Source organism: Leguminivora glycinivorella, chromosome Z (assembly GCF_023078275.1).
Source record: "Leguminivora glycinivorella isolate SPB_JAAS2020 chromosome Z, LegGlyc_1.1, whole genome shotgun sequence".
Lineage (NCBI taxonomy): Eukaryota > Metazoa > Arthropoda > Insecta > Lepidoptera > Tortricidae > Leguminivora > Leguminivora glycinivorella.
Genome location: NC_062998.1, coordinates 49,684,568 through 49,712,427, shown reverse-complemented (window position 1 = coordinate 49,712,427; position 27,860 = coordinate 49,684,568). Strand labels below are relative to the sequence as shown.

Here is a 27,860-nt window from a genome sequence, read left to right as displayed (position 1 = left end):
ATCAGGCCGTCCCTATCGCACTATTTGTAAGTGCAATAGGGACGGCCTGATATTTATCGTCTATCGCGCGACCATGCTTCCCGTGCTGTATTTCAGAACCAAAAATCAAAAAGGTACAGTCAACGTCAAAAATAGGTTAAAAACATGTCACATATTTTTAACACATTTATAAAGTCAGCTGTCACTTAGTTGACTTCTTTGTTTTAAATATGTCCACGTCAGCGCGCTATATAAAAAAAATCTTATGAAATAATCCTAACATCACTATGTTTATACTTTACTTGGTGTTGCTACATTACTATATCATTTCGACATAAACTACGTTAGCTTAAGCGATGTTAAAACAAGATATTTCGTAAATTATGGCTCTGTCTGTATCACATGTGAAAACTAAATTGATTCAACGTCGATTACTGTAATAGTTTCAGGATACAAACACAGATGGCGTTGGCATGAGTTTACAAAGTCTACGGTAATGTGGTGCTAACTATGGTATATATACTGCGGTAAATCTGTGTTTTAAACGAATTAAGACAGGATGACCCAGTTAAATGCTAATAGTAAATTTTTTTTTCAAAAAATCACTGACTCAGTCTCAATAATTTATATAGGGATACCTGGAAATATTACAGGAATCATCGTCAAAACATAAACATCAAAATTGTGACATCATATACATAATATATAAATAAAATAGCCGACCGTGACTTGCATGTGCCATTGTATAAATAAAACATAAACATCGTTTCCACCATTTATACAAATCAGTCATTGATGGCGCTACCTTATAGCAAATATCATAAAGTATAATAATTTCAATTAATTTGTTTATATATTTTAGGTTTAAAGACAGCAATTTTCATCGAGTTATTAATTCAAAGATCGTAAAAGTACCTACTTGTAAAACAGTCATGGCAAAAAATAATTACTGGGTATTTATGTATGTTTAGTTTCCGATTCAGAGAGCAAGATGAAGTTTACTGAAATAGTAATAATGAAGTTTTTCAATGATATTTGAATTAATAACCCATAGTGCAAGGAGCTTGAATTAGTGACCCAGGATTGTGAAAAGTGGAAAATTCTTCTAAGAGCCCTATATCCCTAATAAGGGATAACAGGATCACATCATCACATCATCATCATCAGTGTAAGGCCTAGGCGGAGCGTGCACCCACCCTATGCAGCGTCGACTTAGGCATAGATTAAATATAAGATCATACCATCCCATACATTAAAATGCGACCGCCTAAGAACGCGCGTACATTACACCACACATAGATGGCGCCACAGTAGCGCGCGTAGTGTATGCGCGGTCTTAGGCGGTCGCATTTTAATGTATGGGATGGTATGATCTTCTTATATTTAATCTATGATTTAGGACACTTGTATGAACTTCAATTGATTGACATGCACGCCGCACGCCCATTATGAGCGTGCACTCAGGCCTTACACATAGTTTACACGCACAAGTCATGGTGGGCATGGATTATAAAAATGTCGCTAGCTTATTGCTTTACGCGTATTATTATCAGAGTTACAATGTACAAACTTCTTACGTTTACGTTACAGCCATTTACACAACATTCACAGGCGGAATCTTGAAAATGGAAACGAAGGCATATACAAATTAGGCTAACATCTTTTCTTTTTTAGGCAATAACAATAACTGACTGTTATTTTCTATTTCTTGGAAATATCATCAGAAAGTTGCCTCTCTTACAAGTCACATGTACGCTTAAAGATTGTTTTCAAATACAATTATATTATTATTTGTCATGGTATGGTTTTGTATTTGTTATGGTTGACTGGTAGAGAATGCCTTAAGGCATTAAGTCCGCCATTTGTACTTTTTTTTTTCAATTGTGCAATAAAGTTTAAATAAATAAATGATTTAATATTGTTGGTGCCCAACTGCCCATAGGGCACATTTGTCGAACCAAGATTCCTCTACATGCGACCAGACCCTTTAGCACAACTTTCCTTGTCGCGCGCGAGTCCATACATCAAGCGCGACTTCAAGTATGGACTCGCGCGCGACAAGGCAAGTTGTGCTAGAGGGGCTGGTCATACTCGGAAATGCCTTGCTTTCAATTTCAAGCTCCCGCCCCCTTTCTAGCAGCGACAATATATTCCATAGTATCAATATAGAATGGACAATTAATCCTACGTATCTTACATTCGTAACGTACTATGTATCAAAAATCTTAATATATATTTTTTTCAATTTATACTAACTAATCTTTTAAAAATATTGGATCATAAATAACTTGATTTCGACCCTCTAACATATATTATAATCTAGTGTCGATTGCGCATTATGTTGGTGTTATGAAATGGAGGCTACATCTACTCTAAAAGGTAGGTACGTAATGGTGTGTATGTTACGGCGAAACACATTGGGTGCGGATTGAGAGAGCCATACAATTTTAAATGTCTCAAAAAGTCACAAATAATTGAATAAGATTTACAATACACTTCAGCAGTTCGATTGATTGAATTGTTTGCTGATGTTTAGCCAGAAAGTATCTAAAATCAGGTGCTATTTCTTGCAACGTCTGGTAGAAGCATTAATTACCTCAGATAAATGAACTAATGAAACGAAGAAACGGGACCACCACTAGATAGCGCTTACGGAATTGTCAAACAGATTATAAAGGTAAAAGTAAGGCATTTCTTTAATGAATATCGTCTAATCACTCTTTAGTTATGAGAAAAGCTGAAGTGTATCGCACAATCTATAAAAACTGCATGGTGTTTATTACAAGGAAATGTATAGTAAAGGCAAAGATGGACTATGAGTATAAATACGTATGTAAATGTCGAAGAGATCTTTAGTTGGTACAAAACAAAGATGAAAAATGAAGTAAAGTCAGCATCGAATAGCGCGTGAGGCAAAGCGCCAAAAATAAGGACGTCTTCCAGTTTATTTGGCGCTATGGGTCTTCGGTGCTGACTGTACCTACGAAATACCCTTGGAATTCAAAAACTAAACACAAACCAATTTTTTTTTAAATAGATATAGATACGTCATAAACCACAATAAATGTTTTTTTTTAATGGCGCGTAACGATACTGAATTCGACAGTTGCACGGATCAATAGTGGTTAGTGGCCAAATACCCCAGCGCTGCGTAAAGGCACGTACCAAAACCATTGACAATAAAGGACCATTCAAACAGGATCGTCGCAAATATTCCTCTAATCGCCCGATCCTGTTCAAACTATAATTCAATTTCATTGTTGCAAATTTGGTAGAAGGGCTAACAATTTCGAAATATTTTAAAAACGCAAATTAGGTCTGCCCACGATAAGTTAGCAACGATTTTGATAGCCCTGCCTCTGTAAGGGTTAAGTAAACGTCATCATATCATCGAAGTTTGACGTTTAAAATAACAGTTGCACCGGTGAGCCTGTCAAAATTGTTGCAAACTTAACGTCGGTGGACTTTATTTGCAGAATTTACATATCAAGTGGAAAAAACATGAAAAAACTTTTTTTTAATAAGCGTGCAGCGTGTACTGAAAATATAACTGCAATATATTACTACGTTATTGTATTATGTTATGTTATAACGTTTTTTGCTGTATATCGGGATTTCGAAAGCATCGGAATTTCCAATTTCCAATGTAAAATTAAAGTTATTTATTAACAGATATTAAACTCAAGCTTATGAGATTTAATATTTACCAATCGTAAAACTGCACTGATTGAAACTTTCAAGAGTTTTATACTATTATATTTATCAATCGTAAGGGAGATAGGTACTGATGTTAATTCTATATTTAACTGTATACCTCGAAACGTAATAGGAGGTAACTTTAAAAACTGAATGACTTGTACCTTTTAGTAAATAATAAGCTTGTTTGCAATAAATAATTAGTACGTTATAAATCTATATTCCAGGTTGCGTAGCCGAATGGCACAAACGCTCACGAAACGAAACGCTAGTAGATATCTATCTCTATCGCTCTTGCGTATTGGCGAGACAGAAACTGGCATTCGGCTAAGAGTTTCACTATTTGAAAACTCAAAGATTGGAAGAACGCTATAAAAGATTTCATAGCGATACGTTACTGATATAAGTCAAGTGAGCTTTTAGTTGAAGAAATGTCAAGTTTGGCAAAATTGTTATTTGGCAGCATTATAAAAAGAGAAGATCATATCGCTGTAATATTCCTTAGGGCCCTAAAGGGTTTTGTGCGAATCGGGTCCTCAGTGATTCGATTACACGAGCTAATGCGGGCAGCGGGCTCGAAACTAACTGGGACGTGCTAACTCCGATGACTACATTATGGACGCATGGCCAGATTCAATATCGCATGACTGGGGAATAACTTTGAGTGGACACTAAACGCAAGTGCATATTGATTAACTATACGCGTTCAACATCTACACACTTACGCGATCAATAATATCTGGACACGCTTAAAGGGGCATTTTCAGAATTTGGGACCAACCAATTAGCGTAAGTTGTTAACAAAAATTTACTCACTGTCAGTTTTAAGCACGAAATTTCGATAAATTAAGCATGAAATTTCATAAAAATATTGTTTTTGTGCTATTACATAAACTCTAAGCGATAATCTCGATTCAGAATGTGAAAAATGTAAATTTTTAGACAGATTTTATGTTTAATTGTCGTCACAAAACTGACAGCGAGTTAATTTTTGTTAATAACTTACGCTAACTGGGGGGACCCAAATTCTGAAAATGAACTATTATGGTATTGCGAGTCGTGTTCAGATATTTTCGGTCGCAAGTTGTGCGTACATGTAACTGAATGCCTGAATAAGGTGTAAAAAATAGTGAAGAAATGGGGACGAGGAAAAAGTAGCACAATTTTAATTTTCAAAAGGAAAAGTTAACGAATCAGTATTATTAAGAAATTATAATACTTAATGCAAACAAGTATCATCTGTACTAAATAACCATAGCATAAATATCTGTTGTTTTATTCTATTTTAAAACGCCCTCGGTCGATAGCGCCATCTAGGAGTGGTGCCGCAAATTATTAGCTCTCAAATTGATAATTTTTAGAAATGTTTATCGATTCTCAATTATTTGTCTTTAATGACAATTTTTTTATGGGATAGGAGGCAAACTAGCAGACAGGTCGCCTGATGGTAAACGATCTCTGCCGCCCATGGACACCCGAAACACTAGAAGTGTTGGAGGTGAGTTGCCGGCCCTTAAGATGGGTGTATGTCAATGTTTTAGTATGCCATTTACGAAAGCGCTAATTTGATATATACAGAGAAGTGTACATAATGCAGTTATTTGCAATAAAAAATAGCTTCCGAAGACTAGAAAATAAACTAAAAACGGTATTTTTATGAGTAAAACCGAAAATGGAAGACGTGAAAGAATAGTCATAGAATATAATAAGTGATTATGATTATAAGTACTAGTCGATGTATCAATGAAAATATGGTGTATGGAGAGGATATGTGTGTACGTGTTTATTTTTTTATGTTTATCATGTTGGCAGTAGAAGTGCGAATGGATTTTAAATTACTTTCTTTACTACACATGAACAATTCACATTCACAATTAAAAGTATACGGTTTTCCAAAATGGGCGAATGAAAGTATCGTATAAGGGGCGTAGCCGAATGGCATTTCTGCGACGCGAAACGCCACCGAAAGTACCGAAACGCCGCAGAAATGTAGTCTGGCTCTGACGCGCCAATACGCAAGAGCGATAGAGATAGATAGGTACGAAAGAGATTATCGTGAGCGTTTGTGTATTCGGCTACGCACACAGACCAGTAAGAAATTTCTCAGAACACATGGAGATGTCAACAAACATGTGATCTAAGGCTTTCATATTTATTGGCCAAGGTGTGTTTTCATTTTTCCGTTCGACGGAGCCGGGAAATTTGACGCTTTCCGGCCAGAGGACAGAAAAAGTATTTCTTGAAATAAAATGTCATGAAATTGTCCATGCACAGTGTTACATAATATTTCTTTATAGATATATTTATTATTTAATTATTGCTATGTCATTGTATTTAGTATAATAAAAATTTGAGACAGTCACATTATTTACAGGTTACACTTATTTAAACAAAAAGATATATTGATTCAATACAGAATTAGGGCAAAAATACGCTTATATGCTTGCTATGTGTTTAAATCATCAAAATGTGTGAATAACACACATAAATAAAACCGGCCAAGTGCGAGTCGGGCTCGCGCACAAAGGGTTCCGTAGCAGCAAATATAATAAACCAATAACTTAACCAAAATTACAGTTAAATCAACCTATCTCAAAAACTATAAGAGATACTTTGATCAAACCAAAAATCGTTGAAAGAGTTAATTAGCATGCATCACCTCTATTTTTTTTAGAATTTTATACCCCGTAGTTATAAAAATAGAGGGGGGGACATACTTTTTACGACTTTGAGAGCTGATATCTCAAAAACCGTTCACTTTAAGAAAAATGTTTTTAGAAAACTTTATATCATTTTAAAAGACCTTTCCATTGATACCCCACACGGGTATGTACATCGAAAAAAAAATTTTCATCCCTCAGTTACATGTATGGGGGCCCCACCCCAATTCTTTTTTTTACTATTTAGTGTCATAATTTTGTAGCGGTTCATACAACACATATTCCCATCAAATTTCATCACTGTAGTACTTATAGTTTCCGAGTAAATCGGCTGTGACAGACGGACAGACGGACAGACGGACAGACGGACATGACGAAACTATAAGGGTTCCGTTTTTGCCATTTTGGCTACGGAACCCTAAAAACAATTTTGTTTATAGTTTAAAAGCACTAATTTAAAAAATAATAAGATTCACATAAGATCGCCCTTTCGCAAATCAAAAAAAATACCGCGTAATCTCTAAACAGGATTTATAAAGCATATAAAAAAGGGAAAATTAGTCTTGTTTATTAATTATGGCAGTCTTCATAGCTGATTGATGATTGGAGTATACTCTGTCAAACAAGTCTGTCAGTGAATAAAAGAAAACTATAGGTATCCTTTTCTCTAGCACCCTAAAGAAAAGGATGCATATAGTTTTCTTTGTTCTTATTTACTGACAGACTTGTTTGACATAGTATATTTTATAATTATTGCGGTTTTCCATTTTCATCTAAATGAATAACATAACCAGAAATTCAGGATTTCTAACTATTCGCTATGTGCACGACTTTATGCTGTCAAATTAGTTCCAAAGGCCGCCGCTAGCAAATATTGGAAATCTTTTTTTTTTATTGTTATAAATGGGCTCACTCTTGGCCACAGCCCAGCCAAAGGCAACGACGTGGCCTACGATGGAGTGAGTTCGCCCAGAAGATGCCTGTTCACTCTTGAAGGTTGCAGGGTTATATGAGCTCGGAAATATAGCCACTATCAGCGCCACTCTGTCACGTACGTTGCCAATGGTAGCATTTGTGGTTGGCTTACAAAAGGGTCTATTACTGCAGTATTCTGCCACCAGAGGGCAGTTTAAGTACTTTTTTTGTACATAAATAAAATACATAACCGAAATTATTTCTAAATAGGTAGTATTAGATTCAATATTAGTGTGAAACTGACAAATTCGTTAACTCGCTTTCTGTAAAATATGCTTAACCCTTAAATGAATAGTGATGTATACATATATGCTTCATGCATTTTTGACTCTATTGACAGCATGTCAAAGTTTAAAATTAAAAGCGAGATGCAAAGAAAGTTGCGCACACGATTGCAAATATGTAAATGTCAAACTTGTGATCAAGTTACTGGTGTATCAGTTTTGTTTAACTTGAACTTCTGGTGATGTTTTACAACTGAGCATATCGACAGTGATTGGTACTTATTGAGCATTATTATTGCGAGTTTTTAATTCTATCAAAATAAATGCGTTTCTTTTAAATTACAGTCAATATTATAGTAACAAAAAATAGTGATTATATAAAATAAACTTTTTTACATAAAAAAATATTAATTACTGAAATAAGATTAACTGTTCGTGGTCGTGACGTGTAACGTGTGGGAATAAATGTGAGTATAATTTAGTTTTCCCCTCACTAGCTCGGAAACACGTGTTTTGTCCTTTAATACCAGCGGGTAAAACGCATTTTATCCACTAGTGGGTAAAGTAATTTGACCTTGAATAAAGTCAATTTAACTGCTTTAATATTGATAAAAATAGGTGAATCTAGTAATAAAGATGACTTACCACCTGTGGAACTACTGGAAGCAGTGATAAACGCATTTTTTGCGTTGTAGTTTCCTCGCTATAGTGAGGGGAAAAGCTTTGTGTTACACTCGGATGCAAATGTATTTTACTTCTCGTGTGTTAAAAAACTCGCAAGTTCAGGATTCTATTCTCGAACCACTCGCTTCGCTCATGGTTCAACTATAGAATCCTTTCACTTGCTCGTTTTTCAATTCCACACTCGGCGTTAAAATACAACTTTGCCCCCTTGTATAACAAATAACTATTTTACGAATGGGGTTTGTCATGGAACAAAACAGTATTGACAATGTGATACAGTGCTTGCCTGTACAACCAATAGGGAGTATTATTAATCTTCAAAATAATATATTCAATCATATAGATTTGCCTCGAGTCTGAAACCGACACATTCTTTAAAGTCTGTGAAGCTTACTTTCTAGACCGTGTTTTTTTTTGTTGTTTTCCGTTAAATTCGACACGCAGTTAGGTTCATCAGGAACCACCCTGTAGGCACAGTATAATAAAGAGTACTATCGGACAGTATGGCCACTCCCGCTCCCCGCTGAAAGTGTCGCCCACACCCGCTCGGTTACCTCACAGTTACCGCCTGTCAAAAACGCGAACAGTCGATCTGTCATATCTCACATACAAGCATGGAACGCGTTCACCTACACGAGCTTAGAATGTGTGCTAGGAACGCGCCTCTTTCATATATATGATCACCAGTGTCCGAGATGTGATGTAGGTATCGCTTTTCACTAAATTCGAAAAAAAAAGTTTTTTTTTCTTTTCCATATATAATAAATGAATTTATTAGTGTGAATGAGAGGACCTTAATTATAACATTATAGTCAGTGTCAAGTGTCTGACGGCAAAACAAAATAAATAACATTAAGGAAGTGGTAAAGGATGCCACACACTTGTTCAGTAATTACATTTATTTTTCTAATAATTTGATAACCGTAAGAGTTAGGACGATAGTTTCTTAGAGAAATTAATTGTGTTTGACCTAAAGAACCTTCCTTTTAAGTTAACGGAATTTAATAAAAACACGGTGTATAAAAAGTATAGGCATTTCGCTCTGGAGCAAGATACATACAAAGTTATGCAGACTGTAGCAGATATGTCATCTTTGATTTATTGCTCTGGATACAGCTCCCAAGCAAACAAGCAAGCACCGTGTATAAAGCCTGACTGCATCGATACCGTCCCTATCGCACTTATAAATAGTGCAAAAGGGACAACCTGATGTTTTATCATTTATCGCACGACCAGGCTGGCCTGCCAGGAAGATATGAGCATTGTCATTGCGCTGTTAATCTCATAATACTCATACATGTGGTGACGTGACAGTTCAAAATACTATGAAAAACTTAGTTCCCTTGAAATTCCGCAACATGGCGCTAGTCATATTTCCGGTCAGGCTTTAAGTAAAGTAATATACTCTGTCAAACAAGTCTGTCAGTAAATAAGAACAAAGAAAACTATAGGTATCCTCTAGCACCCTAAAGAAAAGGATGCATATAGTTTTCTTTGTTCTTATTTACTGACCGACTTGTTTGACAGAGTTTAATAATTGCGTGTCATTTAAGTTATCTCAAAATACGGTTTATTCCATAGAGCCAATATGTAAGGTAACAAATTAATTTAAGTCACAAATACAAGAATTATATGCTTAAGCTGAGTTTAGACCAGCAAGTTATTGCTGCAAGTTTTGAGTAGCGATGAAAAAAGCCGGAAAATTCCCGGTTTTTTTCCATTTCACTTGTTTTTTTTTTCAGAAATTTATAGAAAGAAACCGCGAAAATTTCGGCTCGTATTTTTCGGAAAAAACTAATGTAGTTTTCAATTTAAAAATTTCGAGTAAAAAGTATGTACTTGACTTTTTAAAGGTTTTGAAACCTTTACACATTGCTTGCAAAAGAAGATTTTTGGGCAAAAGAAGATTTTTGGGCAAATGAAGTTATTTGGCGGCCTGTCATGAACATAACCCAACTGAGTTGGTGGAAAGGGTTATGTTCTACCAAACTGCTGTCAAATATTGCGGTTAGATTGCTCAGTATTCCTCCATCGTCCGCCGCAGCTGAGAGAAATTGGTCATTTTTGGACGGACACATACCAGAGATAGAAATCGGCTATTGCCAGAGCGTCTTAATAAATTAATCTTTATTCGGGCGAATTTGCACCTACAAACGGACTACACCGACCACATGGAAGAAGAAATAACTGAAGTATATGATGAGAGTGACAGTGATTTGAGTGACTAAATAAATACTTATATTCATAATGTGCTCGTTTTTTTCCTAAAAAACCCGAAAAAAAAAAAAAATTTCATAAACTTCTGAAAAAAACATTTGATTATTTCCGGTTTTATCAACGCTAGTTTTGAGACGCAACTATAAGTAAGAGTGAGTGGCAAATATCTGCATCTCTTTCTTGCATATACTTCTGTTTCAAAACTTGCTCGTCTAAACTCAGCTTTAAATTAGACGAAACATTGCATGAACATTTACTAAATAATTCAATGTCATAATCTGGTACAAAATGTTATTTCTAAAAACATATCAGGTCTGTGTAAATAATTTATTATTTAACACTTAATAGGGCAGAAGAATTTCAGAAATTAGTCCAATTTGAATTCTGTCAAATTGTCAAATAAAGTCTAAACTATGGTGGTAAATATATGCCCCCCTGCCCTGCCCTATTAAGGGTTAAGGTATTTCTGTTGTTACCTTACAAATTAGAAAGGAACTAGATTTGAAGATATACAGACATTCCATGACATACGCTGAAATGATTACTTTTCGAAATAACGCGATTCGACAGTGAATTTATTCAAAACTAATGAATTAATTAGTAATAAAATAATCTGTTTTATTAAAATTATCACGGTAGTGCAGTATGATATAATACAAATCGTAGATTTGTTTTTATTTCACATACAATAGTTATGAAGATAGACTTTTCTTGAAATGATGTGTGGAAGTTTGTATGGAGAAAAATGTGTATCTCATTACAGGGAAGTTGGCCATTATCCAGAACATTACTAAAATATAATAAATAAAGAAAATCACTGTCTTTGTTTTATCCCTTGTTATAATATTTAATTTTGAGACTGTATATCTTTCAATCCATTATTATATGTCCGGCGCTTCGAACATAGCATAATTCGCATAGCATATATAAAATAATCTCGCAACAGCCTTAAGTTAGCAGAGAAATACCAGAAGATGGCGCCAGCAACCAAACAGAAAAACAGTAAACTGATTTATTTTTTATTGGTGTTCTCTTGTCTGTGGTAATTATAAAAACGTTCGAATTTCAAACAAATTTGAACCCTGGGCGTAGTCGTACGGAATTTTTATTCAGTTTCCGCACAAAATGGCAGGTGTAAACAAAACTAGAGTACTACACCTGTCAGTACGGACTGAATATAATTTCCGTATGTTGGTGCCTAGGATAACTAGCGTTGGATGAAATCTCGACCGATTTGACCCAAGTACATAGGTATACAATTGTTTTTATAATAGATAATCATTTCCGTGAAATCAATCAGCAACAATCTAGATAAGATTAATAAAAATGCATTGGTGACACATCTTACACGTTAGTCATACATACTATACAGAGACTATTATTTTAAAAGTCTGTGTTCATCCCATTAAAAAAGATGTTATCTATGATTTAGTGGGTCTCTGGCGCCCTCTGATGGCGTCATTCGCAAAGCTGGTGACCATGAAAAGCCATAGAAGCCTTACACTAGTTGGCAGTTTAACTATATACTAGTAACTATTTACAGCTGATATATCAACTAAACGACCATGGACAAGAGTGTTTAAGACTTTAAAAACAAAACAATAAACTAAGTAACTCATTCATTGTATGTTCTTTTTAATAGAACATAGTTATTGTATATCATTTTTACAAGACCATAAACACCCTCGCCAAACGCTCGTCCGTTAAGGCAGACATTCGAGTCGACACAAGAAACATTTACCCTGTGAGCACACAGAGCTACCTGTGTCGTGTATATACCGCTTAAAATAAATTCAGCTGCCTTTAAAAAGTTAAAAAAAAAGTTTAATAAGGCGGACATACACATTCATTTAGAATTTGCGCTTATCAAAAAATATTTACAAAATTAAATGCACGCGGCAAGTTACGTTAAGTACTCGAATTTGATCACATAATATAGTAAATAAGTCATAATATATCATCTACAGGGATTACACTACTTACACATAACATCTTTATACTATGTCCCGATATCAAAAACCATGAATATACAAATACGAACATCGAAATGTGAACCGCGAAATTCTCTAGCTACGATTAATATGTTTGAGATATTTAGAACACAAGCTCTTACTTTGTATTGTACTTCGCTATTCGTAAAATAACTATAATTAATGATTTAATAATAAAATAAAAGATCACAAAAAGAGTTCAGTCGAGAGTAGAGTAGGCCCAGTCTCTTGATATAGCTCTAAAATAAGTATGGCTCTGTTTCGTTGTGGTTAAGACGGTTGCCGGAGTAGGCCGATAGTTAAAGCCAGAAAAATAAATACAGCAAAATAGTTAAATTCTCTTAGCATATCAGTATCATCCTAGCACTACGAGAGTTTTAGAAAAATATACAAAATGCATTTCGAACGATCGAGATCACTTTCACTCACACCAAAAACCCGTAGGGGCCGCTGACGCGGATCTGCGCCCGCATATTTTGGACACTGTTCATAATTTTCTTCTGATGACCCACCAGGGTCACCCCGAGCGACGCCAGCTGGTGCACGGTCAGGTCCACCACGGCGTCCATGTCCGCGATGCCCGCCGCGCGGAACTTCTCGATGTACCGCGACATCTTGATGCATTCCAGCCATTCTTCTACCGACGAGAACTGGATCATGTCTGGCGTGTCGCCCGCAAGAGGGTCCGCCGACCGATTCTGCGCTATTTTACGTAGCGTGTCCGGACAACGTATGAGCTTATCCAGCGTCTTTACGATACTGGAAAACGTAGGCCTATGCGTCCTTTCCTTTTGCCAGCAGTCGAGCATCAACTGGTAAACTGCTTCTGGACAATCCATAGGCGCGGGAAGGCGATAGCCTTTCTCTATAGATTTTATTACGTCCTGATTGCTCCAGTTCCAATATGGTCGCTCGCCGAAACTCATGACTTCCCAGCAAACGATGCCCATGGACCAGACGTCGCTGGCCGATGTGAATTTTCTAAACGCGATGGCCTCTGGGGCCGTCCACCGTACTGGGATCTTGCCGCCGCGGGTTGTGTACGCTCCGTCGGCGGTCGACTCTATTTCGCGCGACAGACCGAAGTCCGCAATTTTGCAGACCAGTTGAGAATTAACTAGTACATTTCGCGCCGCAAGGTCACGATGTATGTAGTTCATTTCGGACAGATATTGCATGCCGGTAGCTATTCCTCTCAGCATACCGACTAGCTGCAGCACGCGGAATTTTCCGTCGTTCGCTCGCAGGAAAGTGTCTAGCGACCCGTTTTCCATAAATTCAGTAATTATCATAATAGGGTTGCATTTAGTCACGACGCCTTGTAGGAAAATAACATTAGGGTGTTCAAATTGCCCCATAATGGATGCCTCGGCGAGAAAATCTCGTCTAGCTCTCTCGGTCGAGCCGGGCTTGAGTGTCTTAATAGCGACGTCTATTTCTTGTCCGCAGCTAGCTGGCAGCTTTAGCTTGCCGCGGCAGACGTCTCCGAATTCTCCGCCTCCGATAATCGCCTCTATTGTGATACAAGAAGCGTCGATTTCGCGTGCGAATTCTCTGACTGCCTGATTAGGGTCTTCGTAAGTGTGGGGGTCAATGTAGGTCCTGGACCCGGTGCCGGCGAAGAGAGGAGTGGTGGCGTTGCTGCTAGTCTTGGCTGGGCGTTCTGGGCCCGTGTATACTTCTCCGTTTCTGTAGTTGAGTGCGTTGCAGTCGTTCGGCTGTTTCTTGTCACACTCGTCGTCGGCTCGTGAGCGTAGGAATAGAACCGTCGCAATGATGGCTATCACAGAGAGTACAACGACGGCCACCATGACGCCGGCGACTAACCTGACTTGGGCACCCTCCTCGTCACCTACGAAGCTTGTCTCGGTCTGCTGCACGGCACCAGTTCTAGTGTACACGACGTTGCTGAACTCCCCCCAGCCTCTCTTCATTTTTGCTCTCACTCTGATTCCATATTCCGTGTCCCTTTTTAATCCTGTTATAATCACGTGAGGCTCTTTCGTAATTTTAAGTGTTGTGTTACCACTTTTCTCAGAATTGTCTTTAGGGAAGCATTTAACTTCATAGCTCTCAATAGTGTCATCTGGATCAGACGAATCAATGGGTGGTGCATTCCAAGCAATAGACAATTTATCACTCTCAGCATTTAAGACCCTAAGTTTTGTCACAACACTGACAGAAGCTTCGGTAATTGCAGTTATTTCAGCTTTCTTTGGTGGTTCACCAGTCAGCTCGGTGACTCCATTTTCAGCAAAAACTTGAAATTTGTATTCAGTCACAGGCTCCAAATTGCTGATGGTAACCTTTGTGGAATTAAGTCCAGTGGCTGCAGGCCGGTACTCAACATTAGGGCCACAATTAGTACAATACACCCGGTATGTGACATCATTCCGCCCTCCATTCTTGTGTGGGGGCTTCCAAGTGAGAGAAATGGAAAACTGATCAGCAATCAGAACAGTTAAATTGTCAGGTGCTGAAGGTGGCTGTGTGCATGGTACATTCTTGGGGTCCTTTTTAGCTCTGTAAAAGCCAGGAACACACTTACATTCCACTGATGCATAAGCTAATGTTTCAGAGTAGTCTGGGCATGGCGCACAGGGATCATCTCCTGTGTAGGACTTGAATTTACCTGGCTGGCACTCGTTACATTCCTGGTTGTGATGGTCAGGTTCATAGCCAGCCCGGCACTTGCAGGAGCCACTGGGCAGAGTCCACTTGCCATCACCTTTGCATAAATATACAGGGGCAGCCTCACCAGGAGCAGTCTCTGCATTCTCAACACAGGTGCCATTGGCCTGTTCTATAACAGTGACTTCTCTTCCAGTAGGAGTGGCCGGGAACCTCGCAAAATTTATAGTTGTCTCCGGGCATGTTATATAGTACACTTTAACGGCAAGTAGTGATATACAAGCACCTTTGTCTCTGAAGGCAAAATAGACACCTCTTTTGGTGACAGCTATGCTTTTCACTTCGGTGTTGATGTCGACCTCGGAATTAGTGTTAAAGCGCCCTTCGCCAGCGGCGATAGGGCCGACTAACTTGTAGCTCTCGGGTTCCCACGGAGGCTGCTCGCGCGTCGCGACGTCGAACTCATAATACAGCAAACTGAAGGTCTCTTTGCAGCTCAGAGCGTTGCCCGGGAACAGCGAGCAATCGCGAATGGTGAACTTTATTTCGATATAAATACGATTGGCGTTCCGTCTCTCTATGAACGGCGTCCACAACCAGTTGTTAACGTTGTGATGCGCCACATCGCACACCACGTACGAACGCCAGTTAATCTGCTTCTCGAAGTTCGTGTATGACTCCTCCAACCACCCTGGCGTGCTCGCCTGCGGCCCGTACGGAAACCTCGTCCACGATAATGTAGCTTCTGTGGTCGTGTCCAAAAGCATCACCTGTTCCCCGCGCGCTCCCCACGCCGCCACAAGGATCACCCACAAACTAATCATCGTGTCATAATAACACGATCCGACGACCGTCCACAACAATGTACAAAAAACAGTTCACTACATAACGAGAGTGTCTCGACACTTCACTAAAAAGGCCCCGTCATTTTGCCTTCGCAATGGAGGATGGGTCGCGATAAAACAACACGCCGCGGCCCGATGTGCGCGCTACAGTTCCCGCGGAGCACTACCATTTACGGATGATCACGAATAATGTTGTTTTAAGTGAGGATTCCACATTTTTAATTTATATTGATCCCAAGTTGCACTCTCTTGACATGGATAGACGCGCAGCAGTTTTCCGTGTTGCCTGCCCGCTGATCACGGGGCCAGTGTTGCCATCGCTACGTCACACCGATGCACAGATAATACTAATTTTCCTCTACCTGCGCAGTTCGAAGCCGCATTCTACGCATGTGCAGCATTATGCTTATGTTGGCTATGCTGTGTTGTGGTGATTTTCATACAATTTAGATCAATGAAATGTAAATATAGCTATTTGTCATACATTGCGCGCTCCAACATTGAACATTCCTTTGTTCTCAAGTTGATATTTTGAGAACTCCTTTCACTTTAGTTATGGTTGCTGACCTCAGGCAGTGTTAGGTAGCATACAAAGCATCCCAAATATCTCATCAGGAATTCTTATGAGCGCTTAATTCACATAAAAAAGTACTTGCGAAATAAACATCACAGGTTTAGGTACTAATAGTTAAGTTGAGATTCGTCATTGCACTTATCTTGCTTTGTTTTTATAGAGGAAATAATACAAAGTGAATCATTTTAATGACTGATTCAAAGATTTTTTTGGAAATTCCATGAAACCTGTAGATTATGAAGAGTTAAACAGCCACTAGACATAATTATAATGTCATTTGCCAGAGCTTACAATAGGGGATACTTATTTTTGTCTGTATAGTGGTACAATTATTAATTGGTCATGGGCATGGGTTTTTGCTTCCTAAGTTTTCGACGCACAAAATTTCTTACTTCCTTTGACACTGAGAATTGGTGTAATAAAAAACCGGCCAAGTGCGAGTCGGGCTCGCGCACAAAGGGTTCCGTAGCAGCAAATATAATAAACCAATAACTTAACCAAAATTACAGTTAAATCAACCTATCTCAAAAACTATAAGAGATACTTTGATCAAACCAAAAATCGTTGAAAGAGTTAATTAGCATGCATCACCTCTATTTTTTTTAGAATTTTATACCCCGTAGTTATAAAAATAGAGGGGGGGGGGGGACATACTTTTTACGACTTTGAGAGCTGATATCTCAAAAACCGTTCACTTTAAGAAAAATGTTTTTTAGAAAACTTTATATCATTTTAAAAGACCTTTCCATTGATACCCCACACGGGTATGTACATCGAAAAAAAAATTTTCATCCCTCAGTTACATGTATGGGGGCCCCACCCCCAATTCTTTTTTTTTACTATTTAGTGTCATAATTTTGTAGCGGTTCATACAACACATATTCCCATCAAATTTCATCACTGTAGTACTTATAGTTTCCGAGTAAATCGGCTGTGACAGACGGACAGACGGACAGACGGACAGACGGACATGACGAAACTATAAGGGTTCCGTTTTTGCCATTTTGGCTACGGAACCCTAAAAAGCACAATGTTGGGTATAAATTTTATTACTGTAACACAAATATAAATTGTATGAAATTAATAGGAACTATTAGATAATTGACTATGTTCAGAATGCTGTGATTCAATTTTATATTTAGATCCAAACATGGGGAATAAAATGGTGTGCATACTCCAGTCAATGAGGATTTTTCCTTTATAAACTACATTTTTTAACTTACATTGCATTTACAGATATGTATTATAATAAATATTCTGCTTTCAGTATATAAATAGATTCTTTAAAGGTACATGTTTAATGTGATGTAGTATTTAAATCATAATAGATAATCACAATAAATAAGTTTGTAGGAAATATTCCATTAATGTCTTACCATTGTAAGATTCAATTAAAAGGACAAGATTTAACAAGTAATTATAACAAGAAATACCAATGACTGTTTGTTGAGTAAGTTTCAAGTTTATAAACTTTACAATATAATTAAATGAATGTGAGAATAACAACTCTGAATGTTTGTATAACAACATTAGCAACAACCAGACAGAAAATATATAAACACTTGATTGTTAACACAAGTATTGTCAAAGTCTACATAACTATACAGCCAAAAGAAAATTAGACTTTAACTGGGATGAATGCAGATAAAATAATACATCCCTGTCCTTATTTAATCCAGCCATCCCTAATTACGCCAGAAACTTTTTTGTAACTAACTACAACCAAAACACGATCATGATCAGATCTTTTTTGAAGGAATATCTTAAATTTTGATTATAATATTTCAAAATCTGAATACATATTTAAGATAACATACATGAGAAGAAATAGAAGGATAAAATGAAATGATAAAGTTGATAATTTTCACACCTACAAGAATAAAGAGAGGTGATCTAAAAATAACAAATTTAAAAGTTTCAAAAAAGTTAATCATCTGTTCTTTAGTGCCAATTACAAATTTAAATTAAAATGCATTAATTATATAAATTCCACTTAAATCTAGTTTTGAATCAGAGCACCAACTCATCCTTTTGAATGGCCAAGTTTAGTGCATTTAGATCCTTGAACACATGCTTCCCAGCTGGTGGTGTCTCAGCCAACTCCGCAGCGACCAGCACGGCGTGCCAGCCAGCTGCCCGCGCCCCTTCATAATCCTTCTCCACGTCATCCCCAATATGGAGACACTGCTCCGGCACCAAATTCTTGTTCAGTTGCATAGCGTGGTTAAAAATATTCTTGTCAGGTTTACTGAACCCGACATCATAAGATGTTACAATAAAATCAAAATGATTACCAAAATTTATATTCTGCAGTACTTCACGAAGTCTGGGATCGTAGTTAGAGATGACACCGACGGATACACCTTTGTCATGCAATAACTTTAGCAGTTTTTCACCACCGTCTGCACGTTTCCAGCATTTTGTAGTTTTAAAGTCTTCTATCAGCCTGTTTGCGATGTCATTGACATTTGTCGATGAAGGCAGCAGTCCTGTAAACGATGATTGTACAAGTTTTCTCCACCACTCCTCCCAAGCTATAGTATTTCTACCGAAATTAGGGTGATCTTTTGACATAGATTTAAAGCCGCCTAACATCTGCTTTTTAACTTGTTGCGCGTCCACAATAAAGCCAAAATCCTGTGCTACTGCTGCATAGTGCTGCCAAGGGGGTACCCGGAACTTTAATATTGTATTTGTAGCATCTAATGTGACCAATTTTATACCCCGGAGGCTCATCATGAATTTTATTTGCCGTTAGTGTTATCGCTTATTGCTAAAGTAGTCTTTAATCTCTTCATCATCAGCAAATACTTCTCTGTCTTCTATTTTGGAAGCGACGTTTTTGTATAAAAGAAAAGCCGAATACTTAAAAAATAGCACGGTACAAAAATAAATACAAATCAGATATTTTTTCATTTTATTTTTTCTTTCATGTCAAAAAGACTATGACTTGAAAAGCTTTCTGCCATAACTTTTTTAATTAATGACAAACTAAATGTTACACAAATATTACACATTTAACAAATAACCGTTTTTTAAATCATATTATGTATTAATTTACATGTGTCTTATAATAATTTCCAAAAATTAAAAAAAATATGCCCGATTTACTTAGTATTAACGAACACAAAATTAATTGCTAGTTGTGAGAATTGTGAGCAATGGAATGGAACGTCTCAAAACTGTCAGAATCATTATCAATCACACAAGCAGTTCTAGTTTTTTACATATTATCTTGTTCTAAACTAAACTAACACGAATTTTATCAGTGTTTGGTTTTAGCGAAATAATAGGCTAATTAAGAGATCATCTTAGTGTGTCAGAGCCATGCCATACATCAGTTCAGGTATTGTAGAGTTCATTTACATTAGTATACGTTTTTTATGTTAAGTTCAATAGAAATTAGGCCACGTCAGTGATAATATTATGGTAAACTCGGTTTCCGAACTATTTTTGATTTAACCTTCGATTTTGTTCTTGAATATCTAGACTTATCTACCCGATGGTATAGCCAGAGGACTATTGCACACCCCATTTTGTTAACAAAATACATAAACATTTCGCCAGACTCATTTGGCTAATGATGTTAGGGATGAAACACCGATTTCGAGTGTGTATGCAATACTGACGTCATATTACAGTCTTACAATCAGTTACGTAGGTGTATTTGGAACAGGAAATTCAAATGAATTATCTAATTTTAATGTACTTGTCAACCTCTATTGGTATTTTAGGTAATTTTTGCAAGGTGTATAAAGCAAATTCCAAATCATTTATTTGTCAAACATACATATGTAACAACATGGTTGGTCTTAAACATATAACAACTATTTTGTCCGCGCAATAGTAGCCTATGTCACTTTCCATCCCTTCAACTGTCTCCACTTAATAAATCACGTCAACTCGTCGCTCCGTTTTGCCGTGAAAGATGGACAAACAAACAGACACACATACTTTCCCATTTATAATATTAGTATGGATATATAGCTACAGAGAACATGTAGTTTGCATTTATTAACTAAGTGTTAACAATTAGTCTTAAAATATACATATGTATAATACAATATTTATGTACAAGTTAAAATGTAAACGATGGTTCCAGCGGTTTCGTAGTGGCGACTTTTCATTATCAGATCAACCTAAGTCTGGTCGACCGGTGAAGATTGATGTAGCCAAATTAAAAACCTTAATTGAAGGAGATCCGAGGCTAACGAGTCGTACTCTTGCTACCGAGTTAGGCTGCTCTCATGTCACCATAGAAACACATTTACACGAGTTGGGAAAAAACTAAAAATACAGTGTTTGGATACCGCACGAACTTGATAGAGATCAACTAAACCGCCGTGCCGATATCTGCATACAACTTCTGTCTTTTCGCCGCACATTCAACTGGTTGGACCATCTTATCACTGGAGATGGAAAATGGGTCTTATATATAAATCACACACGCAAACGTCAGTGGCTAGCTCCAAACGAAAAAGGAATAGAGGCACCAAAAACAGAGCCTCACCCGAAAAAAGTTATGCTGTCCGTTTGGTGGGATATTCATGGTATTATTCACTGGGAACTCCTACCAAGTGGAATGACTGTTACCGCATCAGTATACTGTAATCAGCTTGAAAATTTAAACCAAAAAATCTGTCAGAATCGTCCACAGCATGCTAAAGTTTTTTTCTTACACGACAATGCTCGCCCACACATTGCAAAAGTGACTCGGCTAAAGCTAGGTTGGAAAGTGATACCTCATCCACCGTACTCTCCAGACTTGGCACCTACGGATTACGCATTGTTCAGATCGCTAAGCAATGCCTTGAATGAAAAAAAGTTCGATGATCAAGCCCATCTACGACAGTACATAGCTGAGTTTTTTGAATCTAAACCTAAGAACTTCTTCGCCGATGCTATTCATTCTTTACCAGAACGATGGAGACAAGTAGTAGATAACGAAGGCCGTTATATTTTTGATAAATGATTAAAATAATAAATTAAATAAAAATTACAATATTGGTTATGATTCGCTCATTACTTTCTTACCAACCCAATAATAAAATTTTCTGAATCTGACAGAAAATCTTGCACACAATTTGATTTAGTTACCTACTAAGAACTTGTACAATTCTTTAAAGGAAAAAGTGTTTAGATCTATTATTACTACAGAGGACACAATAATATTATCATTTATGGCAGTGGTTCTCAACTTTTCTTATGTGAAAGTGCAAGCCAGCCAATATAATCCGGAAGTTGGCCAGGAGCCGGAGGTGTGAATTTTTCTATTTTTCCTTTAATTTAAATATACAGAATATTGCTTGCAGACGATTCTGCATGATAAAGAACAAATCAATACTATCAGACTTATGCGTACTGATGAACTCATGAAAAAGTTGGTTTTTGACTTAAGTAACATTTGGCAGACAGCAATTGCTGAAATTTTAGATATGTAACATATATTTTTTTACGGGTGTTCCAGATGGTCAGGTCGGCAAGCGGCCCTTCAGCCTCTATGGAATATTTTGGGCAATTGTCAACTTCTTTTATCTGTTGTAAGTATTATTTAATGTAATTTTAATTTATTCAGTATCAAAGGTTTCAATTGCAGTGTACTTGTACAGGGTCAATCCGCAGCAAGAGTAACATGAGTCACGATTTTATGGCATGTTCCATTTATTTACTATGCAAGCTCAGGTGATAATCTATCTCTAAATAAGTGTTACTTTCCCTATATATGTATAGATCCTTTCATTTGCAGCTGTAGTTAAAATAAACATTAAATGAAGTCGTGACTGACGTTACGTTTAGGTGGACTCACCCTACTGTCAACTATTTGGAACCCTAGGCCACTCTACAACCATGTCAAAATGACAAGGAGTAAGAGATTTCTTAGAATCTGATTTATAACGTCACTATGACATAGTTCTACAGTGGCCTATGATTCCAATTGGTTGACTGTGCATGTGTGTACAGTACACACATGAAAGTACAATAAAATTATAAAGCTATATGATAAAGTGTAGACATGCTGTTGATATTTACTTTTTGGAACAATGCAATAATGAAATAACTTACGAGTATATTGTTTTGTTTACTTACCATCAATTGGGGTGACTTTAGGAAATTTTGGGGTTACTTTGATGGTATTTGAATGGCTTTAAAATTAACATTATTCATTATTTACTGAAACTGTTCATATAACTAGTTAGATCAATAAATATTCTTGTAAATGTACCATAGAAAATCCCGAATTTACTTACAGTATGACTTTAAAATTAAATTTCCAAAGTAGCCCCTGCGTTTTAAAGTCACCCCAGTTGACCGTACATGTTCAGTTATTCTACTCATTCTCATGGAAAAAAATCTAAAATTTAAGTCTCTAGGTATTTACTTTATTTATTCAATTGCACTTACATGCTACTGAAAAATTAGTATACCAGATTAATGTTTGACGACCGGTCTGGCGCAGTCGGTAGTGACCCTGCCTGCTACGCCGCGGTCCCGGGTTCGTATCCCGGTAAGGTCATTTATTTGTGTGATTAGCACAGATATTTGTTCCTGAGTCATGGATGTTTTCTATGTGTATAAGTATTATATATTATATATATCGTTGTCTGAGAACCCACAACACAAGCCTTCTTGAGCTTACCGTGGGCCTTAGTCAATCTGTGTAAGAATGTCCTATAATATTTATTTATTAAAAAAAATAAAAATATTTAAGCATTATTGTTCTGGTTGTGCCCAAACAAACATTGAACCTTCCTGCTGGGGCCCATTTCTCATAACTGAAAGTTACAAGTTACGAGCGGAAGTCTCTTTCCAACTTGTCATATTAGACATTGACAACCACTTGAAATTGTAACTTGTAGTTTTGAAAAATGGGCCCTGGAGTCCATTGAAACCTACCTACTTTCTTGGCGCGATGACCAAAAATGAGTCTTGGGCTCCAACACAAGAGCACGCCACATTACTTTCTGATGGCGCGATACCGCGAGATAGATGACACGTCTTCCTCTAAAAATGAGCACGCGGCACATTACTCCCGCGGTCATGTGCAGAGCGACATCACGCCAGCCCTCGCCGACGCCGAGTTCACGGAGATCTGCCTCCACTCAATCCGCCCAACGACATTTAGGATGGCAGGACTGATAAATATTATACCCTCTTGACTGCCCTATCCTCAACCATCCTTACGAAGTGGCCAAGCCGGCGGAGACGATTTGTTTTGGTCTCAGCTTTTATATTCGGTTCAATTATTAGATGAGTAATTCCAAGTAACAGAGTAATGTAAGTGACCAATTATTTGCATGTTTCTTTATTAATGGTGCATATTTTAATATCAATATATTAGGATTAATATTAAGACATTTAAAAATATTTTAAGCACTCACGTAACCCGCCCGCCTGCCAGTCGCGCGCGCAGAGCTAGCGCCCGCAGTATGCTCTCAACGTGTAGAGGCGGGGTCCTCGGAAATGGAGCGAAACATGTCGAGCGTTATATCGACTTAATGCGTGAGAAACCCGCTTAAAATATTTTTAAATAAAGTCGCCGTCAATAGAACTTGTGAATAATGTAAACAAACCTTGTAGTCAAAATGTCTTTAATTTTCATTCTAACTCATCAGATGCTGGCTAAATCCATGTGTTATTTAATCAATTCATCTCACATTATGATCCTCAACCTTTAAAGTAATAAAATTGTGCTAGAATATTGATATTTTATAGAATGGTTTGTTTACATTGTTGACAATTTCTATTGACGGCGATTTTATGTCTGAGTCTCACGGGAGTTTTATAGTAAAACATATTAAGACTTCAATTTGCATCCTAAATAAATAAACACGCAATGAAGCTTACATTACAGTTACGTGGATCTGCCCAGACAATTTTGGCATTTTTGCGGCTTAATTGAAAATCACAAGCATTAAATAGTATCATTCCAAATTTCAGCTACATGACTCTGATCAACGCGGACTACAACAAACATGGCGAGAAGTACACGCGCGAGTACAGGAGCCCGGGCAGTGGGTATGTATTACCGAAGACCTAAAACTCCGTACTACTCCATACAGACAGATAAAGTCAAAGAAAAATAACTGTTCCAAAGTTCAAAACGATAGCATATGATAAGTAGTTCTCGAGATATTTAGTAATGTGACTGACGGACCGACAGACAGACGATAAGAGCGGCACCGTAAGGTTTACTTGTGTACCCTTTTGGTACGGAACCCTAAAACGTATCTCCGAATCATCAAGAAAAATGTACGGTAGTCTAGATTGTGCTATACCTTTGGTTGATTCTCGGCTAGATGGCGCTAATATTAATATTTGTCAAAAGATATTTAGGAACTAGAATGTGCATTGATCGCCTGTTTGCTATCTTTGTTCCGCGCTATCGACCTAGGGTAGTTCAAATCGATGTTCCACGCACATAATTATATTAATTATATTGCTGCTCCAACCATGATGCCAGTTGTCTTCTTTATATTTTACCGCTATTTGTTTTACTCTGATAATTCTAACATTACACCACCTTTATTCACAGGCCTCCACGCCCGCCCTCCCGTCGTTTCGGGGGCTTCAACTCCGGCTCAGGGCCCGCGCCACCGCCAGCCGGGGGCTGCGGCTGCGGCTAGCGGAGCCCTAACACCAAACAAATGCTTAACTTGACGCCGACTTGCGACTGTCTACCATTCACCGATGCAGATCATATTGAGTTCATACCAAGACCTGTGCCTAGCTATCAATACATCTTAGATCAGCCACCAACAAAAATACAAGTACTCGTTTTAGATGAAATGTCGATTAAGTCACTTTTGGAGTTGAGAAAGAAATTAACCAGTGCTAGTTATGGGACGTTGCAATGCTATTTTTATCGGGCGAAATCGTTACGGCGTAAAAATAGTCTTTTTGACTGTCGTGATTTGTAATTATTGTCTATTATGCACTTTTATCGTTATTTTCATCGAGCTCAAGATAGGGCTATAGATTTTTGACAAGATCTTGTATCTGATGTCATTAGCCGGGTCCACACTGACCAAGCAGCCTCGCGAGGCTTCGCCCGAACCAATTTGCTCGACAAGATGGCGGCCCTCAGTCAGCTGTTCAAAATAGGCTTCTCGATCAGTGTATAACCCATCTATTAAAGAAAAGGGCCTGTTGTGTGTTTAGCCTTAGCATAGGTTAACTATAGAAATTTTGTGTCATACAGTTGTACGTAGGCGTCAAGTTTGGGTCCCTTTTCGTTAGGACCGGTACATTTAGTATTTAGTACATATACAATAAATTAATAGAATCTTACTTCAAGCAAAATAATTAAACCAAGTTTTATGATGTGTCATGGTTTAGTTATTTTAATTATACATATAATTGTTAAGGTGTAAATAACATATAGATGTTTTTAAATGTTCTGATAATGTATGGTATATATCTAATTGTACAAGTTATTATAACTAATTTCACATTTACAAGCTATGTAACAGGAACCGTGGAATTTGTAGTAATCAATTAGGCTTGTATTAAAAAGAAACTAATATTTTCTAACTTACATTCCGAACTCAATGGGGTTAGGTCCAAAAAGTAGGTTTAAAGATATTTATTTTCTCAAAAGAATATTAAAATATTCACTAACATGAGACATGCATTTTAATAATATTGTTTTGTTTTTGTGGCGAGCGTTCACTTAACAACTTAACTCAGTAGATACTTACTAAACTTAAATACTAACAATCTTAAAAATAACAACTAAACATTAACAATTATCATTCATTAGTTTTTGTCGGGTAAACTACAAATAAAGTAAATTCCAACGTTCCCGAACGTGGTAGTGCGGGCCGATGCGGCCGGCTCTTGGCAACTGAGATAATATAAGGCCTACGTATACATTAGGGTGTGCAAACCGGTTAACCGGTTAACCGAAAAACCGGTTAACCGAGACTTTTTGGCCTCTGTTAAAAACCGGTTTTTATAGTCTCTAACCGGTTAATAACCGAAACTGTATTTCTCAAAATTTGGAAAATTAGGCATTAAAAGGTTCAAAAATACATAATTATTTAATGTTTTGTAATAATAAAGATTCATTCATTACGTTTCATTGACAACATTATTATCATACAACTAGGGAACAAATCAAATTATTTTATTGAATATTTTTGATTTGTTGTTTTTGTTGTTGTTGTTTTGGTTTTTTCTTTCGTGTATGATATCTATTTCAATTTAACATTATTATCTGTAATGATTTTATTTTAAAAATTAGTCCCGAGTCTACTCAATTATACATTTTATACAATACAGTAGATTCCGGTTAGTATATTACGACTCCGCAATCTCCGCATAGACCTAACGTCCAACCTCTTACAACGACATAAGCACAGGTATTTATTTGGTTTTCGTATGTGATAGTATGGAAGTACATCCGTTTATTACGACTCCGATTTTAACGACCAGCCGCTTTTTACGACACATTTTACACAGAATCCGTCCATCAAGTCCGATTGCAACGACGAGCGACAACGTTTTTAGTTTTACTAGTAAACTGAGGAAACAAAGCTACTTCCGCCCAAGCACGGCCCCCTGTCTTGCCTACAACAAGTAGCAAGATTACATTGTGGCCACGTAACTTTTTGGAGTATTGCTTTTAAAATTTTAATAATTTGTTCGCCTCGGGTAACTTATAAGCTAAATAGAACCCAATTTGTATTTTTCGATTGCGTATAAACTAGCTTTACTTGAAAATGATGAGCAAGCACGAATACTAAAAAGGACTTTTCTAACTAAACAAGTCACAATAAAATAAGGTATTAATACTATGATGATAATAATAACCTATAAATAAACCTATTGATTGAAATGTTTTAGTAATAGGGATGTAGATATTACTTTTAATTAAAATAAATGAAATTAGTTTTGTACGACATCCGGTTAGTACGACGTAATATCAGTGGTCCCTTGAGCGTCGTTGTAACCGGAGTCTACCGTATATTTCAAACTATATTTTTTAAAAGAAAGGTAAAATGGAGATCTTGGTTTTCTTACATAAATTGCTTGTATTACTAGGGGCTCTGGGAACTGTAGACCTTCGCGACATGCCTAGAAAACGCAACTGACGAATCACATTCAAACCACACAAGCCTTTTTTAGCAATTTCCCCATTTACCAAATTTCCAAAAACTGGATAAAAATGATCTTCATCGTGCAAGTAATACCTGTTACGATATCATCAACATCAGAATTCTTAAAGGTAATGGTAATTATTGCGTAGTACGGTCATTTACTAAAAATCCTCAAAACCGGTTAATAACCGGTTAACCGGTTTTGAAGGAAAAGTCTCGGTTATTAACCGGTTTTTTAAGTTAACCGGTTTTTGCATACCCTAGTATACATACACGGATGTAATG

The 27,860-nt window shown here is 37.1% G+C and overlaps 3 protein-coding genes across 3 annotated transcripts; 1 reads left to right on the top strand and 2 right to left on the bottom strand.

The window, feature by feature from the left end:
- Window positions 1–11,434: 11,434 nt before the first annotated feature.
- On the bottom strand, window positions 11,435–16,196 carry LOC125241038 (ephrin type-B receptor 1-B). Its single transcript, XM_048149317.1, has one exon. It carries the CDS (start codon window positions 15,879–15,881, stop codon window positions 12,852–12,854), a length of 3,030 nt encoding a protein of 1,009 aa, XP_048005274.1. The 5' UTR covers window positions 15,882–16,196; the 3' UTR covers window positions 11,435–12,851.
- Window positions 16,197–17,509: 1,313 nt separating this feature from the next.
- On the bottom strand, window positions 17,510–19,383 carry LOC125241040 (rhythmically expressed gene 2 protein-like). Its single transcript, XM_048149318.1, has one exon. It carries the CDS (start codon window positions 19,213–19,215, stop codon window positions 18,487–18,489), a length of 729 nt encoding a protein of 242 aa, XP_048005275.1. The 5' UTR covers window positions 19,216–19,383; the 3' UTR covers window positions 17,510–18,486.
- Window positions 19,384–19,659: 276 nt separating this feature from the next.
- Window positions 19,660–26,343, top strand: LOC125241335 (selenoprotein K-like). The gene is made up of 4 exons (XM_048149752.1): window positions 19,660–19,822; window positions 21,944–22,016; window positions 24,415–24,492; window positions 25,010–26,343. The coding sequence occupies exons 1-4, from the start codon at window positions 19,804–19,806 to the stop codon at window positions 25,098–25,100; spliced, it is 261 nt and encodes an 86-aa protein (XP_048005709.1). The 5' UTR covers window positions 19,660–19,803; the 3' UTR covers window positions 25,101–26,343.
- Window positions 26,344–27,860: the final 1,517 nt, after the last annotated feature.

Bases quoted from the DNA above. Each gene is read 5' to 3' on its own strand.
- LOC125241038 (XM_048149317.1), bottom strand. From the start codon at position 15,881: ATGATTAGTTTGTGGGTGATCCTTGTGGCGGCGTGGGGAGCGCGCGGG.
- LOC125241040 (XM_048149318.1), bottom strand. From the start codon at position 19,215: ATGATGAGCCTCCGGGGTATAAAATTGGTCACATTAGATGCTACAAAT.
- LOC125241335 (XM_048149752.1), top strand. The intron at 22,017-24,414 runs GTAAGTATTATT...TCCAAATTTCAG, and splicing joins GTCAACTTCTTTTATCTGTT to CTACATGACTCTGATCAACG. The intron at 24,493-25,009 runs GTATGTATTACC...CTTTATTCACAG, and splicing joins TACAGGAGCCCGGGCAGTGG to GCCTCCACGCCCGCCCTCCC.